Genomic DNA, 16,568 nt, shown 5'->3' with positions numbered 1-16,568 from the left:
CCTAACAAAGGGATATTTCAAAATTAACCCAATTGCCAAATAATGTGATTATAGCAATAACTATCTGTTGTCTTCTTAAACCCTAAGACACCAGAAACCTCTCGCTTCCTCTATAGAGTCTATATTTCCCCCAGTCCTGGAACCTCTAGGGTGGGGCTCACTTTCCTGCATGCTTCTCTCAATTCATACCAAATGATACTGCATCTGCCGATCCCACCCTATATATACCTATAAGCAAAAATACACAATAGTCTGTAGTGAGTTCATAATGAAAAAGTGTCTACTTAGACTTGGATACTCTCCTCACCTACTTCCTATTACAGTTCTCTCACTCACTCCAAAGCTAACTTTATCCAAGCAAGGACTGCAAAAGCTAAATAAAGGCAAGAGACTGGCATACTTTAATGATGACTCCTTTAGTCACTATCAGGCCACCCTATCAGCTGGGGAGTCCTGAGATTCTAAAACATACATGATGGGCCTAGACCTCAAATAAATCCCTCTCTCCACTGTCACCAGTCATTTCTATGAGGAACAACACAATATACCCCTTTGTGGGCCCGCATAGGACCTTGCCCTCAACTTGGATCAACAATGGTAGAAAATGGTCCAAAGGGAGGATGGACAACATACTCTACCTGAGGAAGATGGGCCAATATTGGGGCAGCTTGGAATGTTCCTACTTATGACCACAGAATGTGAGCTCAGATCTACAGGGATGCAGAGGTCACATAGGCTCCTAAGCTAAATATGGGCCCCAGACCAAATCAAATTGATGGGGTTTACAGTCAACAATGTTTATACACATTTCCCATATTAAGGAGCTACTCTCTTCCCTGATCCAGCTTTCTGGTCCTTTTCCCAGCCATGACATCATCTCCCCAGACAATAATTTGGATCCACCTGCATATCAGATTTCAGGCTCAGGAGAAAAAAGAAAAAGAAGAAAAAAACAACTAGTATAGCCACAGGTCTTTTGGAATATAACTAAAATATGCCTACTAGCTATCGACAAAATGGAGGAATCCCAACTCTTCACCTGCACTATTCCAGCCTTTAGGTCCATGATTGGTTAACAATTTTTTTGGCTTTGTATGTTAAGTCTCTTTTCAATCACCAGGTTCCAGATGCCAGCATGATGCCGAACAGACTTCCCTGGACAGACAACCCCAACCCCACCAACGTGTCCTGGAGCTCTGGTTCGCCAGAGCCCTTCCCCACTAGGGAAACAGAGAGAGAAGCTGGGAGTATGGATTGACTTCTCAATGCCCATATTCAGCGAGGAAGCAATTACAGAAGCTTCCACCTTCTGCATCCCACAATGACCTTGGGTCCATACTCCCAGAGGGTTAAAGAATAAGAAAGCTATCAGGGGAGGGGATGGGATATGGAGTTCTGGTGGTAGGAATTGTGTGGAGTTGTACCTCTCTTATCCTATGGTTTAGTCAGTGTTTCCTTTTTATAAATAAAAAAATTTTTAAAAAAAGATCCTGAGAGAGAAGGGGAAGGACACTTGGAAGCAGTAATAGGTGTAAGTGTGATTTAGAAAGGAAGAGAAGGGGGCAGGCAGTGGCACATCTCGTTAAGCACACACATTACAGTGTACAAGGACTCAGGTTCAAGCCCCTGGTCCCCACCTGCAGGCAGGTAGTTTCAGCAGAGGTGAAGCAGGGCTGTAGGTGCCTCTGTCTTTTTCCTTCTCTATCCCCTCCTCCCTTCTCAATTTCTCTGTCTCTACCCAATAATAAATAAATATTTTTTAAAAATGGATGAGAAAAAAATGGGCATAAAAATGGGCACATAGATAGACAGATACAGAAATAATAGTTAACCTATATCTGTGTTCTTGAGAGAACTACTGTAGTTTCTAATGGAGAGAATGGGGACACAGAACTCTGGTTGTGGGGAAGGTGTGGAATTACACCCCTGTTGTCTTATAATTTTTAAAATCAATATTAAATCACTAATTTAAAAAATACCGCTTTTGCCACAAAGTCTTCATGAACTTTTGCAGATAAAAATCAATTTTGCGGGAGTCAGGCAGCAGTGCAGCAGGTTAAGCGCAGGTGGCACAAAGTGCAAGGACTAGTGTAAGGATCCCTTAAGGATCCCGGTTTGAGGCCCGGGCTCCCCACCTGCAGAGGAGTCGCTTCACAAGCGCTGAAGCAGGTCTGCAGGTGTCTATTCTCTCTCCCCCTCTCTGTCTTCCCCTCCACTCTCTATTTCTCTCTGTGCTATCCAACAACACCTACACCAATAAAAACAACAATAATAACTACAACAATTAAACAACTAGGGCAACGAAAGGGAATAAATAAATATTAAAGAATCAATTTTGCGGTAGCACAGTGAGTTAAGCACAGGTGGTGCAAAGTACAAGGACCCCAGCTCCTCACCTACAGGGGGGTCGCTTCACAAGTGGTGAAGCAGGTCTGCAGGTGTCTATCTTTCTCTCCCCTTCTCTGTCTCCCCCTCCTCTCTCCATTTCTCTCTGTCCTATCCAACAACTATAGCATCAATAACAACAATAATAACTACAACAATAAAACAACAAGGGCAACAAAAGTGAATAAATAAATATTAAAAAAAGAATAAAGAGCCCATTTATTCTAATCTCTTTCTAATCATTTATAGACAGATTATTTTTTCTCAAATATAAATGCCATCAGGACTCTGTACAATTTGAAACCATTCAATGCTTTTCCATCATTTCCAAAAGTAAGATTAAAAATTCTCCACATGGATTTTAATTTTTAAATTTTATTTATTTATTAGATAGAGACAGAGAGAAATTGAGAAGGGAAGGGAAGATAGGGAGACACAGAGAGTCACCTGCAGCCCTACTTCACCACTCGTGAAGCTTTCCCCCTGTAGGTGGGGACCAGGAGCTTGAACCTGGGTCCTTGAGGTGGGGACCAGGGGCTTAAACCCGGGTCCTTGCACACTGTAATGTGTGCGCTTAACCAGGTGTGCCACCACCTGGTCCCTCCACATGGATTATAAGGCCATTCATGATTTAGTTCCTGCATACTTTCCCAAAGTCCTATCCTTGGACTCTGTACTTTGCTTTCTATGCTCAAGTTACCTGGATCTCCACTAAACCCCTAGTAACTACGATGCTTTCTGGCTTCAGACTTTGGGGGACACTATTTTCCTAGGTCTGAAATGTACTTCCTCTCAACTTTTCACCTGGTAACTTCTGTTCAACCTTTTTAAAGTCTCATTCTCAGAGCAAGACTAGGTAACAAGACTTACCTAGACTAGGTAAGAGATGTGCCCAATATAGATTCACACGATACACAATCTTCATATGATACTGTATTTTTTTTTGGGGGGGGGCTTGGTGCCTGCACTACAAATCCACTGCTCCTGGAGGTTGTTTTTTCCATTTTTGTTGCCCTTACTGTTATTGCCATTGTTGTTATTGCTGCTGTTGTTGGACAGGACAGAGAGAAATCAAGAGAGGAGAGGAAGATAGACTTGCAGATGTGCTTCACTGCTTGTGAAGCAACCCCTTCTACAGGTGGGGAGAGTTCTTGCACTCTGCACTATGTATGCTTAACCTGCTGCACTATGGCCTGGCCCCCACTGTTTCTTCTAGTCTTTATCACAGTGCTACCTAAAAACTCATTTATGGAAGGATGTGTTGAATGTCTATCTCTCTCACTGGCCAATAAGCTTCATGATGGAAGTGTATTGGTCCTGTGACTACCACCATCCCTGGACCTCCAAAGCTTACTGAATTCAGAGAAATGCATAGAAGTGCTAGAAAGCACCCCCCACCCAAAGAAAAAAAACTAGGATATTGAAGCTCGTGAGTGTTTAGTTGTGTTATATGAAAGGTTGTGGGCTTTTTCACCAGCTGAAATTACAAATAAAGGCAGGTAAGGCTTATTTTTTTAGAGTGACCTATGTTTGACTTTCAATAAGCACAGTTAAAAAAAAAGTTAATCTGAAGATAAAGAAGCTTATGGCAAATGTCTCAATTACCTATATACTTAAAACCCAGTTGGAAGAACTTGAGATTTTTTTCACTTTATGTAGTTTTTTTTTTTCTTTTCTCTGGTGGACATTTGTGGAATGAGTTAATTATCATACATTGGAATATTATGATAGCATCATTTAGGGCACAAGCTGTGAGTCTGCCTTAAATTAAATATACATATATGTAGCAGCTATTTTGGTTGCTTTATGGGCCATATCTTGCTGAATTTTAACCATGTACCAGCTTTAAAGCTAGGTCCCAGGGCTTGATGGTGGTTACACATCTGACTATGTGTGAGGACCCAGCTCCAGCACCCAACCCCACCTGCAGGGGGAGAAACTTCATGAGTAGCAGTAGAGCTGTGCTGCAAGTGTCTCTTTTTCTCTCTCCTCTTTACTCCCCCATTCCATTCCCTCTCTATTTCTCTCTGTGTCTATCAGAAGAGGGGGAAAAAAAAACTAGGACCTATCAACTCTATATTCTAGTTTCTGTACTTCAAACAGTGCCCATTTACTATTGTCTGTTCCTTTTGGCTTTAATTTTTCCCTGCCAGTTAAGGTAATTATTCATCATATAATTTTTTATATTTATTTAACTGTTCATTTATTTGATAGAGTTCAAGAGAAATCACTGTTTCACTGCTCATGAAGCTTCTCTCTGCAGGTGGGGACTAGTGGCTTGAATCCTGGTTCCTGTTCACAGTAACAAGTGAACACGAGTTGCACTCAACTGGGAGTGCCACAGCTTGGGTTTTTCATTTGTTATGAAACGAAAAATCTATAGACTCCTGGTGGATGCCCACTTCTACATTCCAGCATCCCACTGGCGGGCTCTGATGGTAGCCAACCTGTTCTCACCTTTATTGTCAGCACCTTGATGGACATTGTTTCTAACCAATCAGCTTGTGCCAGGCCCAGTTTGAAACTGATAAAATCTGGGTGCTGTGGTACATGTATGTGCAGATCTGGTAGGAATCAACCTGTAACCCATTAATGTAAAATAAACATAACTCCCTCCATGTGGCCTCAGGTCTCGTTCTTTGGTTACTTGTGAGCTATATTGCAGATTTTTTTAATTACAGTTAGAGCTATTTTTTTTTCAGAGTATATAATCCCTTTTACTTGGTAACTCAGACTCTTACAAGTCACACTCTTATTTCAGTCCCTGTAAATTTAATTTGAGATGAGAGAACTGGGGTAGCCGTCTCTCCTTGATTTATCTAATATCAAAATAAAATCTGATCTCTGAAGTGTTTGCTTTCCATTGACAAATATAAGAAAGAGAATCAAAGAATGACAGGATTGAAGTGAATTTCACAATCATTTCATTTGAAAAGGTCACAGAACCATTTTAGAACTCAACTTGTGTGAAATTTAAGTAAGATTTTAAATGTGTATATTCATTCAAAAATTGTAGCTTACAGATTCATGAATGACAACACCATAAACTTTTCTTCTGTAATATGGGCAAGACACTGAATTCTTAAGTACCTTTGATCCCATCTCCTCCCTTTCTTTTGTTATTTCTTTCTTCATCATCTCTTTCTCAACAGATCTTTTCTCTTGTTGAGATGCAAATTCTTTTTCAAGGCGCTCTGTCTGCCTCTCAAGTTCATTCTTCAACTGCTCACACTGGATTAAAGCCTGCCGGAAAAAGAAAAAGGCTGAGTGAATTTGGAAAAACTGAGAAGAAAATGAGACAATTACGTTTTACTCTTGGGTGAAACATTACAAACCACCACAAAGTCCATTTTAAAAAAAAGTCATTTGAAGTCACAGCTGTTGTTAATGGAGACAGAAGCTATCTCAGTAAGCTTAAGTTTGCTGCATAGCTATGCTTCCCTCTGGCGAGAGCTATCAAATACAGACAAAAAACATACACATCTAGGATATGTGAATTTGTATCTCTTCATCTGAAAATCTAATGTAATTTTATGTTTGTCTGCCAACATTGTTCAATTTTCATAGTGAGGCTGCATTAAGTAATCAACTAATAAAGTTCAGGTAATGGATTTTGATGAGAACCCCAATGAATCAGAATTTTGAAAAAAGGAAAAGGTTGGGGACATGGAACTCTGGTGATGGGAATGATGTAAAATTATAACCCTACTATCTCATGATCTTGTGAATCACTATCACTAATTAAAATGTTAAAAAAAATTGAGAGAGAGAAACCTACAAACTGCTCCACCACTTGTGAAGTTTCCCCTTTGCAAGTAGGGATCACACTTGGCATAGAAAAAAAAAGTATTTTTTTCATTCAATTTTTTTATATTTATTTATTTTCCCTTTTTTTGCCCGTTTTCTATTGTTACTGTAGTTATTATTGTTGTTGTTACTGATGTCGTCATTGCTAGACAGGACAGAGAGAAATGGAAAGAGGAGGGGAGAGAAAGACACCTGCAGACCCGCTTCACCACCCCTGAAGCGACTCCCCTACAGGTGGGGAGCGGGGGCTCAAACTAGGACCCTTCACCCGTCCTTGCATCCATGCCAACCTGCGCTTAACCCACTGCACCATTTAATTCAATTTTTAAATTCACTTCTACAGCCCTGCCTTCACTCCTTTTCTAAGTCACACCTACAGCCAATTACTACTTCTGAGTGTCCTCCCTTTTTCCTCTTTCCTCTTAGGAAAGAGTGTCTGACTTCCTCTGGTGTTTTCTGGTGTTACTTCCTTTTCAGTATAAAAGGTATAAAAACAAACATTCCTGGTGACAAACATTTTGGGTCCCAGTAGAATTGGGGTTCAGAGAACTGAGGTCATCTCCCCTTAATGCCCTCCTCCTCAACCTTTGGAAGTCACTCTCCTTCTTCCTCTCCCTCTCTATTTCTCTGTCTTTAACAAGAAAAGGGGAAAAATGCTCACTGGGAATGGTGGGATCATTGTGCAGGCACCAAGCCCCAGCAATAACCCTGGCACAAGAAAATAAATAACTTTTTTTCCAGCCATGACATCATCTCTCCAGACAATAACTTGGGTCTACCTGCATATCAGATGTCAGGCTCAACATTATCTATCTATCTATCTATCTATCTATCTATCTATCTATATCTATCTATCTATATATATATATATATATATATACTAGTATAGTCATGGACTCTTTGGAATATAACTAAAATAGGAATATAACTAAAATAACTAAATAGGAATATATATAACTAAATATAACTAAATATAACTAAAATAGGAATATAACCAAAATCTACAAAATAGAGACATACCAACTTTTCATCTGAACTATTCCAGTCTTTAGGTTCATGATTAGTCAACAATTTGTTTGGCTCTATATGTTAACTCTCTTTTCAGCCACCAGGTTCCAAATGCTAACATGATGCCAAATGGACTTCCCTGGACAGACAACCCCACCAATGTGTCCTGGAGGCCCGCTTCTCCAGAACTCCATCCCACTAGAGAATGAGAGAGACAAGCTGGGAGTATGGATCGACCTGCCAATACCCATGTTCAGCAGGGAAGCAATTACAGAAGCCAGACCTTCCACCTTCTGTACCCCATAATGATCCTGGGTCCATACTCCAGAGGGTTAAAGAATAGGAAAGCTATCAAGGGAGGGGATGGGATACAGAGTTCTGGTGGTGGGAATTGTGTAGAGCTGTACCCCTCTTATCTTGTTTTTTGTTAGTGTTTTCTTTTTATAAATAAAAATTTTTAAAAAATAGAAAGAAATAAATATGAAAATGTTCAAGCTTAATAACATTTGGAGTTTGAAAAAGGATCTAACCTTCCTAAAGATTTACCTCTTATAATGGAACTCACAAACTAGAGATTTGTGTCTACTAAACAAATATTTATGTACTATTTCCACTAAAGCTTTGTTGTTGTTGTTATGGCTCCCTCCTTGAATTTCCAAAATTCCAGTTGATTCAGTAATCCCTACCTATATGCATCTATTTATTCAGTAAAGCATAACCAAATTCTCAAAGGCTAGGCCAGTAAAAGGTCAACAATTCATAGCAGACAAATATTTGTGTGTGGCTTAATAAGTGACTTATGTTAATTTGGTACTTGTGACTGCCATGTCTCTTAGTAAATACCCAACATGGTAGTTTTTCCTTTTCCCTGAGTATATTCCTATCTCAGTGGGAATAAATGTAACCCTTGAAAATTTATCTTTTATTGCCACCCAGTGCATCGATTCTTCAAAGGACTTTCTTCCTCTCTCCCTCACTCCCAGGGAAATTGCTTTGCCATTCTATGCTGTCCACATTAATACTTTTCTAAAAAACAATTTATTGGACTTCATAATCCCAGTCTTACTTTCACTGAACCAAAGAGTATGCATTACAGGACCAGGCAGTGGTGCACCTGGTTAAGCACACGTTACAATACTCAAGGATCTGGGTTCAAGCCCCCAGAGCCCACCTGTGGGGGAAAACTTCACAAGTGCTGAAGCAATTCTGCAGGTGTCTCTCTTTCTCAATCTCCCTTCCCCTCTCAGTTTCCCTTTGTCCTATCAAATAAAAAAAAGAAGATAAATGAGGGGGAAAGGCCACTGTTATACAGGTATTGAGCCATAGCAATAACCCTGCTGGTGATAAATAAATAAATAAAAATCACTCCCAGTTGCAATGATATATAATTAAAAACAACTTTTGAGCATTTAATAGGTGCAAGGTACATTAATAAATGAACTAATTTGATTACATAATTAAATGTTAAATATTCATCACTCAGATGAAGAAAATAAATCTGTGAAACATTAAATAATTTTCCTAAGATCAGACTTAGAAAATGGCAAAGTAAGATCAAGTCTAAGGTAGTCTCACAAATGAATCCATGTATGCCACTGTAATTTTTTAAGTTATAGATTTATTTTCTTATAAGTAATTTCAGCATCATGGTAAATGTGAAAATAATTCTACTTATCTAGCATGCAGTATGCAAAAGAAAACACTAGATGGCAATAAATGGTAAGGAACTCTAAAAACAAAATAACCAGTTCACAGTTTTGCAGCAAAGCGGCTTCAAAATTAAAATAGGCATTCTATTTTTTATTCTCAGAATGCAAAACTACTGTGTTTTAAATACCTTAGAGGTAAGAGCTTCTAGACTTTCACTGTATTTTGTAGACTGTTTAGATCCCAATCCTTATGTTATAATGGCAGTGAAAATACTTTGATTTTTTTTTCTCAAAGCATAAAAATCTTTGTTTATTAGTTCAGTGGAATACAGTACACATTCACAGTAAAAACAGCTACTCAAGTTCTGAAATGCTAAAAATTTAATATCACTAATTACACAGATTCACATTAATTGTAGAGTTAGTAGCTGGCTTCAACACACATTTACTGTGCAATGAATATGCAAATGACTACATAAGGAATATGATGATTTATATCACAGGCCCGGGTTTTAAGTCCTTTTTGGTGATGAAAGCTATGGGAAATGGCTAACAAAATTACACACAGCATCAGTGGGAACACAGAGGAGAAGAGCTATTCAAATAAGGGGGAGCTGGGGAAAACTGCTCCCTGAATTCAGTTTTAAAGGTTAAACAAATGTCATGTTGCATATAGCAGAAGATATAGCAGAAAAACACAACATGGACAAATTCATGGTAGTCATTTGATAAGCACAATTGAAAACATAAAAGCTACTTTAAAAGAGCCTGTAAAAGAGTGTAGTGAAAGGTAAGACTAGATAAGTCAAAGCAGAACCATATTGTGAAAGATCTCGAAGGTGGTGCTAAGAAATGTGTCTTGTTCTATGCAGAAAGAAAGCTACTAGATGAGGGAAACTTAAACTTTAGGAAGATTCATTCATACTGAAGTTATGAAAAGCCAAAGGGAGACTAAGCAAAAAACTATTGCAACAGTCTGCAAAGGTTATGCAAAATGTATTGAGATGTGAACTAGTGGGTTGTCAGAAAACTCATGATGTAGTTTTCAGTGCAAATAACAAATGTGTCATGACTTTTCTGACAACCAAATAGATAAAAATAGATCAAACGGGCACAGATAGCTCAGTAAGGGGCTGAAGAGAAACTGGGCACTTGACAGGTGATGGATATTGAGAGGGAGGGGGTGGAAAGGAGCTGAGATATTTTCAAGGACAGAAACAGGATTATAGATAAGATTGTGCTGCTGATTATCTAAGGAATATTAAAAAAAAAAGAAGAAGAAGAAAGAAAGAAAGAAAGAAAGAAAGAAAGAAAGAAAGAAAACAAGTCACAGACAGGAAGGTGTAGATAATTAGTAACTTGACCTTGCGGAGTTTCAGATGCTAACTGAATACTCTTGATTTAAAAGGAGCTAGGAGTAGCCACAAAATGAAGAGCTGAGGCTCACAGTCCACTGAAGATAATGGTTTGGCTCTGAGAAAAGATACAAATCCTTAGGGAGCCTGGAGGTGGCGCAGCAGGTTATGCGCACATAGTAGAAAACTCATGGACCTGCATCTTCTTCTTCTAGCGTTTGCCCTTCTTCCGAGCCAGTCAACAGTGTCAGGTTGAGCCTGATGTAAAGTTTCGAGACCTCCTTTGAATCTGGAGAGGTGGCAGTCGTTGACTATGTGGGTCATAGTCTGTCTGTAGCCGCAGGGGCAGTTCGGGTCGTCTCTGGCTCCCCAGTGGTGGAACATAGCGGCACACCGGCCATGGCCTGTTCGATAGCGATTGAGGAGGGCCCAATCATAACGTGCTAGGTCAAAGCCGGGTTGACGCTTGCAGGGGTCTGTGATGAGGTGTTTGTTCTTTACCTCAGCTGACTGCCAACTCTGTTTCCAAGAGTCTGGAACAGAGAAGTTCAGTGTAGGCATAGGAGACCAGATTGGGTGACAAGATGTCAAGCGTTGGACAGGGTGGGCAAAGATATCCGCGTATATTGGCAGGTCCGGTCGAGCGTAGATGTGGGAAATGAACTTAGATGATGCCGCATCCCGACGAATATCTGGCAGGGCGATGTTGCTAAGAACTGGCAGCCATGGAACCAGGGTGGAATGGATGGTTCCAGAAATTATCCTCATGGAGGAATATAATTTGCAATCGACCAAGTGGACATGGGGGCTATGGAACCATAATGGGGCACAGTATTCTGCAGTGGAATAGCATAATGCCAGAGATGATGATCGTAGTGTGGAAGCGCTCGCGCCCCATGAGGAGCTGGCCAGTCTTGCAATGATGTTATTCCTCGTGCCCACCTTTGCTGCAGTTTTTATGAGATGTTCTTGGAATGACAGGGTGCGATCGAGAGTAATGCTAAGATAGACTGGCTGGGCTTCATGCCGGATTCTTGTATCGTCAAGCAGCTGCACATTAAGCTCACGCAAAGCCAAGGCATGGTGTAGATGGAAAAACAGATGATACCGTTTTTGCAGTGCTAGGGATTAGTCGCCATTTTTTACAGTAATCAGATATCAGAGACATGTCTTTCATGAGTGTTTCCTCGAGGATGTCAAACTTGGATGCCTGAGTTGCACAGCAGATGTCATCGGCATAGATGAACTTCCTTGAAGAAGTTTCTGGAAGGTCACTGATGTAAATATTAAATAGCGTAGGAGCCAGAATAGAGCCCTGGGGAGGCCACTTGAGACAAGTCTCCATCTGCTAGACTTGTCACCCAGATGCACCCGGAATCTTCTGTTTTGGAGAAGAAACGATATAGTGTTGGCCACCCATGGAGGCAGGCATCTTGAGATCTTGACTAGGAGACCATGGTGCCAGACCGTGTCATAGGCTGCTGTGAGATCAACAAAGACAGCACCCGTCTTTAAATTCTTCTGGAATCCATTTTCAATGTAAGTTGAGAGGGCCAGGACTTGTTCGCAGGTAGATCTTCCTGGGCAGAAACCAGCTTGGGCAGGTGATAGGAATTTCTCTGTAAGAGGAGAAATACGTGACAGAAGCAGCCTCTCAAGGAGTTTGTAACACACGGAGAGGAGAGAAATTGGTCTATAGCTGGTGGCCAGTGTTGGGTCTTTCTTTGGTTTCAAAACTGCTATTATCTTCGCACGACACCAAATTTTGGGTGTAGATTTGGATTCCAAGATGTGGAACAGGAATGTAGTGAGCCACTTCTTTGCCGCGGGGCCCAAGTTAAGAATGAGTTCTGGGGTGATGTTATCATAGCCAGCAGCCGTTCCCGGTTTAACCCTCTTCAAAGCGTCTTCCAGTTCAGACAGTGTAAAGGGAGAGAGTTTTGGAGATGGACAAGATAAACGGAAGTGGGATGACCACTCATGGGAAATTTCTCTTTTCCAGACTGGTCGATCTTAGCACGTCCAACTTGGTTAGGTGACTGGCCACTGAGTTTGGAGATACGGGAGGATGGGAAACAGGAGAGGGTTGGCTACCGGCACCCAGACTATGAAGAAGCTTCCAGGCCTTCCTACTTGAGTGGGTGAAGTTCACACTTTCCGTGAGTTGTTGCCAGCGGGCTTGGCGTGCTGCATCCAGGGAGGCAACGAGATGGTCAGCCACATCTGGGTCGCCCGACTCATCATACTGTTTTAGTAGTTGCTCGCATTCAGCATCAAGACAAGGCGTATAGCTAGCACGTCTCCCACGAGGAATAGCTTGGGAAGCTGCTTTGAAGATGGCTTGGTGGAAGCGCCTGTAGGAATCTTCAGAGGGGATAGAGTTAATTGGAATTGCAGGAATAGATTTGTTGGTAAGATCACTGAACAGACGCCAGTTTGCTTTCCAAAAGTTCCATCTTAGTTTCTCCGAGCACAGAATCAGTGGGAGCTGGAGACCAATGTGGATGATAGCTGGGCGGTGATGACTGTGCGGGAAGATCTTGAGAACTTGTCTCGTAGCGGGAAAGGCTTGGCCGTTGACTGTGTTAATCCAGCACAGGTCGGGTGACGAGTCTTTATTCCATCTAGCACTGTGAAAAGAGCCTGGCTGTTTGGGATCGTATAGAGGTCATTCGCTGAAGCCCAGTCGGCTAAGATAGAGCCGTCAGCACGAGTGGAGGAATATCCCCAGTCTTGGTGATGACTATTAAAGTCTCCAATGTAAACGGCTGGGTGATTCGGGCTAGGCAGGACCTCATTATCCCATGAGGCACTGGGAGGCTTATATACGTTGATAAGCTGAATAGTTCCAATAGTAATGGAGTCGTAGAAGGTCGAAGAGGCCGTATAGTAAACGTCCGCAAGATACGATTTAGCATAGATGGCTCGGCCGTGTTTAGGATGGAGATTATAGCATATTAAATCGAATCCACTGATGGTGAATCGAGCAGCTTCATCGACTGCTATCTGTGTTTCTTGTAGGCAAATAACATCTGCCTGATGCTGTATCGCCAATTGACCAATAAGAACGCGTTTGGCAAAGGACAGCCCCTCAACATTAAGTTGGAGGACTCGAAGAGCAGGACCAACAGCTTGAAAGCTATCAGGAGCTGCTTGTTGCTGGCTTTGAAAGTGACTGGGATCCATGTGGATTCAGTCGGCTAGGAAGGATCGTCAGTTTCCCCAATGAATGGGTACTCACGGGATGCACCATGGGAAGGTCGATCCAATGCATCCAGATCTGCATCAAGATCCTGGTTCAGGATCCAGGTTCGAGTCCCCGGCTCCCCACCTGCAGGGGGTTTGCCTCACAGGCAGTGAAGCAGGTTGGCAGGTGTCTGTCTTTCTCTCCCCCTCTCTGTCTTCCTCTCCTCTCTCAATTTCTCTCTGTCCTATCCAACAACGACAGCAATAACAACAATAATAACTACAACAATACAATGACCTGCGTTCCAGCCCCCAGTCCTCACCTGCAAAGATAAAGCTTTCTGACTGATGAAGTAGTATTGCAGGTGTCCTGGTCTCTCTTCTTGTCTATTAACCCCTTCCCTCTCAATTTCTGACTGTTTCTATCCAATAGAAAAATAAATACAAAGAAAATTTAAAGAAAAAAAATAAGTGAATAGAAAGCTCCAAGGGTAGAAAAATGCTTTTAAATAGTCTTCTAGTGTCAGAGAGATGGCTAACCCTGTAGGCATGTGCCTTACCATGTGTGTAGTCCATTCTGGAGCTCCAGAACCACATGGGAGGTGCTATGGCACTAGAGGAAGCTCCTCTGCTATAGTTTCTCTCTCTCTCTCTCTCTCTCTCTCTGCCTTAAATAATGTCTAGCAGTGAAATTACAGTGACAACATAATTAAGTGAAAATAAAAACTGATCAGATGAAGGCTCTGCCTTTTGTTTAAACTACAACAGCAACTGTAGATAGGCTGGATAATCAAAGGGAAGGCAGTAGAGAGGAAAAGACCAAATAAATAAATAAATAAATAAATAAAATAAGATGTGATGGCAAATGCTCAGACTTCCTGAAGCCCTAGAAGTTATACATATCAAGAACTTAGAGAAAGGGATTAGGAGGTATCTATAAGCAAAGAAAAAAAAAAAGGAAGTGCCGGATTAGCTTCGCAGGTGGGAGACAGAGATGACCAGGAACTCATGGCTGAACTGAGAACGCAGTTCAGTCTTTATTCACGAGTGGGGATGCAGTCCAACAACCTAATCACTTCTAATCACAACACAATTCTGTCCTGTCTCTCTCCTGAGGCAGAAGAGTCAGGAACAAAGGAAGTACTTAAGATAGGAGACGGGGAGAAGGAAAAAGTGCGGACCACCAAGGACCAAACCAATGTCCCAGAGGCAGGGGGAGTGAGGACCAACAGTGGATATGCAAATAGAACACATCTCAAGCAATACAAAGCTAACCCAATGTGATGATCAAAACAGATGGCTTCACAAGCAGAATCCAGAAGCATACCAACAAGGAAGGACTAAAGGACGGAAGGAAGGAAGGTAGGAAGGAAGAAAGAACGGCAGTCTGAGGTTGTGCAGTGGATGAAACATTGGATTCTCAACCATGAAGTCCTAAATTCAATCCCTGGCAGCACATGTGCCAGAATGATGTCTGCTTTTCTTTCTCCTCATCTTTCTCATGAATAAATGAATAAATAATTAAAAAAAGAAAGAGAATAGTAGAAGGCACGCTTAAGAGAGGATAAAGTATAGAGGAGGCACATGTCAAGTGTCTGTGATTTCAAGAGAACAGGTTATCTATTGGAAAGAAGGTGCTCTGAGCGAGCTAGGAAATAAAGGAGGAAGTATTCTTTTTTTAAAATAAATATATGTTTAATATTTTATTTCATTTACTTATTTTTTAAAACTTTAAAATATATTTTATTCATTTCCCTTTTGTTGCCCTTGTTTTATTGTTGTTATTGATGTCGTTGTTGTTGGGTAGGATAGAGAGAAATAGAGCAGGGAAGACAAGGGGTTGGGGGGGGAGAAAGACAAAAACCTGCAGACCTGCTTCACTGCCTGTGAAGCGACTTCCCTGCGGGTGGGGAGCCAGGGGCTTGAACCGGGATCCTTACGCCACTCCTTGCGCTTCATGCCTAACCCTCAGCGCCTACAGCCCAACTCCCTTTATTTACTTATTATTGGCTGGATATAGAGAAAAGTTGAGAGGGGAGGGAAGATAGAGAGGGAAAGAAACAGAGAGACACTTGCAGTCCTACTTCACCACTCATGAAGCTTTCCCCTGTATGTGGCGACCAGGGGCTTGAACCTGGGTCCCTGTGCACTGTAGTGCACGTAACCAGGTGTTGCACCGCCTGGACCTATAGGAGGTAGTATTCTTGTCAAAGGTGAATAAGGTAATCAATTAAAAAATTGTTAAATAAAAGTTATAACCAACCACTAAAGATGACTACCATTACTCTCCTGTGGAATTCATCCAGAGGGTTTTTTTTCTTTTGATCATTCTACTCAAGGATGAGTTTTTTTTTTTCAGATAGACACAGAGACAAAAAGGCAGAGAGAGACAGAGACAGAGAGAGAAAGAGAGAGAGATGGAGAGACAGAGAGAGACTCCATCTGACCACAGAGTTGAGGGAGAGAAGGACCACCTAGAAATGGGAGTGGCTACAGGTGTGGCTTGGGAGGTGTGGGCGGGGTTTTGAGTTAGCCCAGAAATGGAGCAGGTTTGGGCTCTCACTTGTGCTCTCTCTTTTGGCCCAGGCAGCATCATGTAAATCTCTCCTTTGCTCTCTTGCTGGCTCTCTCCTGGGACCACCATGTGACCATAAAGCTTGTGAGTCCTCTTCTCTCTCTCTCTCTCTTATTTTTTTTAAATCTTTTTAAAAATATTTATTTTTCTTTTTTCTTGCTCTTATTGTTTTTCATTGTCGTTGTAGTTATTATTGTCACCGTTGTTAGGACAGAGAGAAATGGAGAGAGGAGGGGAAGACAGAGAGGGGAGATAAAGATAGACACCTGTAGACCTGCTTCACCGCCTGTAAAGTGACTCCCCTGGAGTGGGGGGGAGCTAGGGGCTGGAATCGGGATCCTTCTGCTGGTTCTTGAGCTTTGTGCCATGTTGCCTTAACTGCTGCGCTACACTCGCTGCACTACCACCCAACTCCCTCTTCTCTTCTCTCTTTCTTTATATCTTTCTCTCTCGTTCTCTTTCTCTAACATGTTTTGTTTTCAATACAAGTTTAATTTACCTGAATAATCATGTTCTCTTATCAATTCACTATTAAGATGACTACATGGCAAACTCTCAGAATGGGGACAGAGGCTATTTATTCCCCTCCTTAACCCTCTAACA

The 16,568-nt window shown here is 41.5% G+C and overlaps 1 protein-coding gene across 3 annotated transcripts in view; it reads right to left on the bottom strand.

The window, feature by feature from the left end:
* The window catches only part of SDCCAG8 (SHH signaling and ciliogenesis regulator SDCCAG8), a 278,824-nt gene that overhangs the window by 195,411 nt on the left and 66,845 nt on the right, over positions 1-16,568 (bottom strand). For all 3 annotated transcript variants that reach the window (XM_060192058.1, XM_016193181.2, XM_060192059.1), the window contains one exon: positions 5,476-5,628. In XM_060192058.1, the coding sequence (XP_060048041.1) occupies positions 5,476-5,628 (153 nt within the window). The remainder of the gene's footprint in view (positions 1-5,475; positions 5,629-16,568) is intronic.

This window comes from Erinaceus europaeus, chromosome 6 (genome assembly GCF_950295315.1).
Source record: "Erinaceus europaeus chromosome 6, mEriEur2.1, whole genome shotgun sequence".
NCBI lineage: Eukaryota > Metazoa > Chordata > Mammalia > Eulipotyphla > Erinaceidae > Erinaceus > Erinaceus europaeus.
The sequence above is the reverse complement of the archived record's forward strand: the minus strand, read 5'-3'. Positions and strand labels throughout refer to the sequence as shown.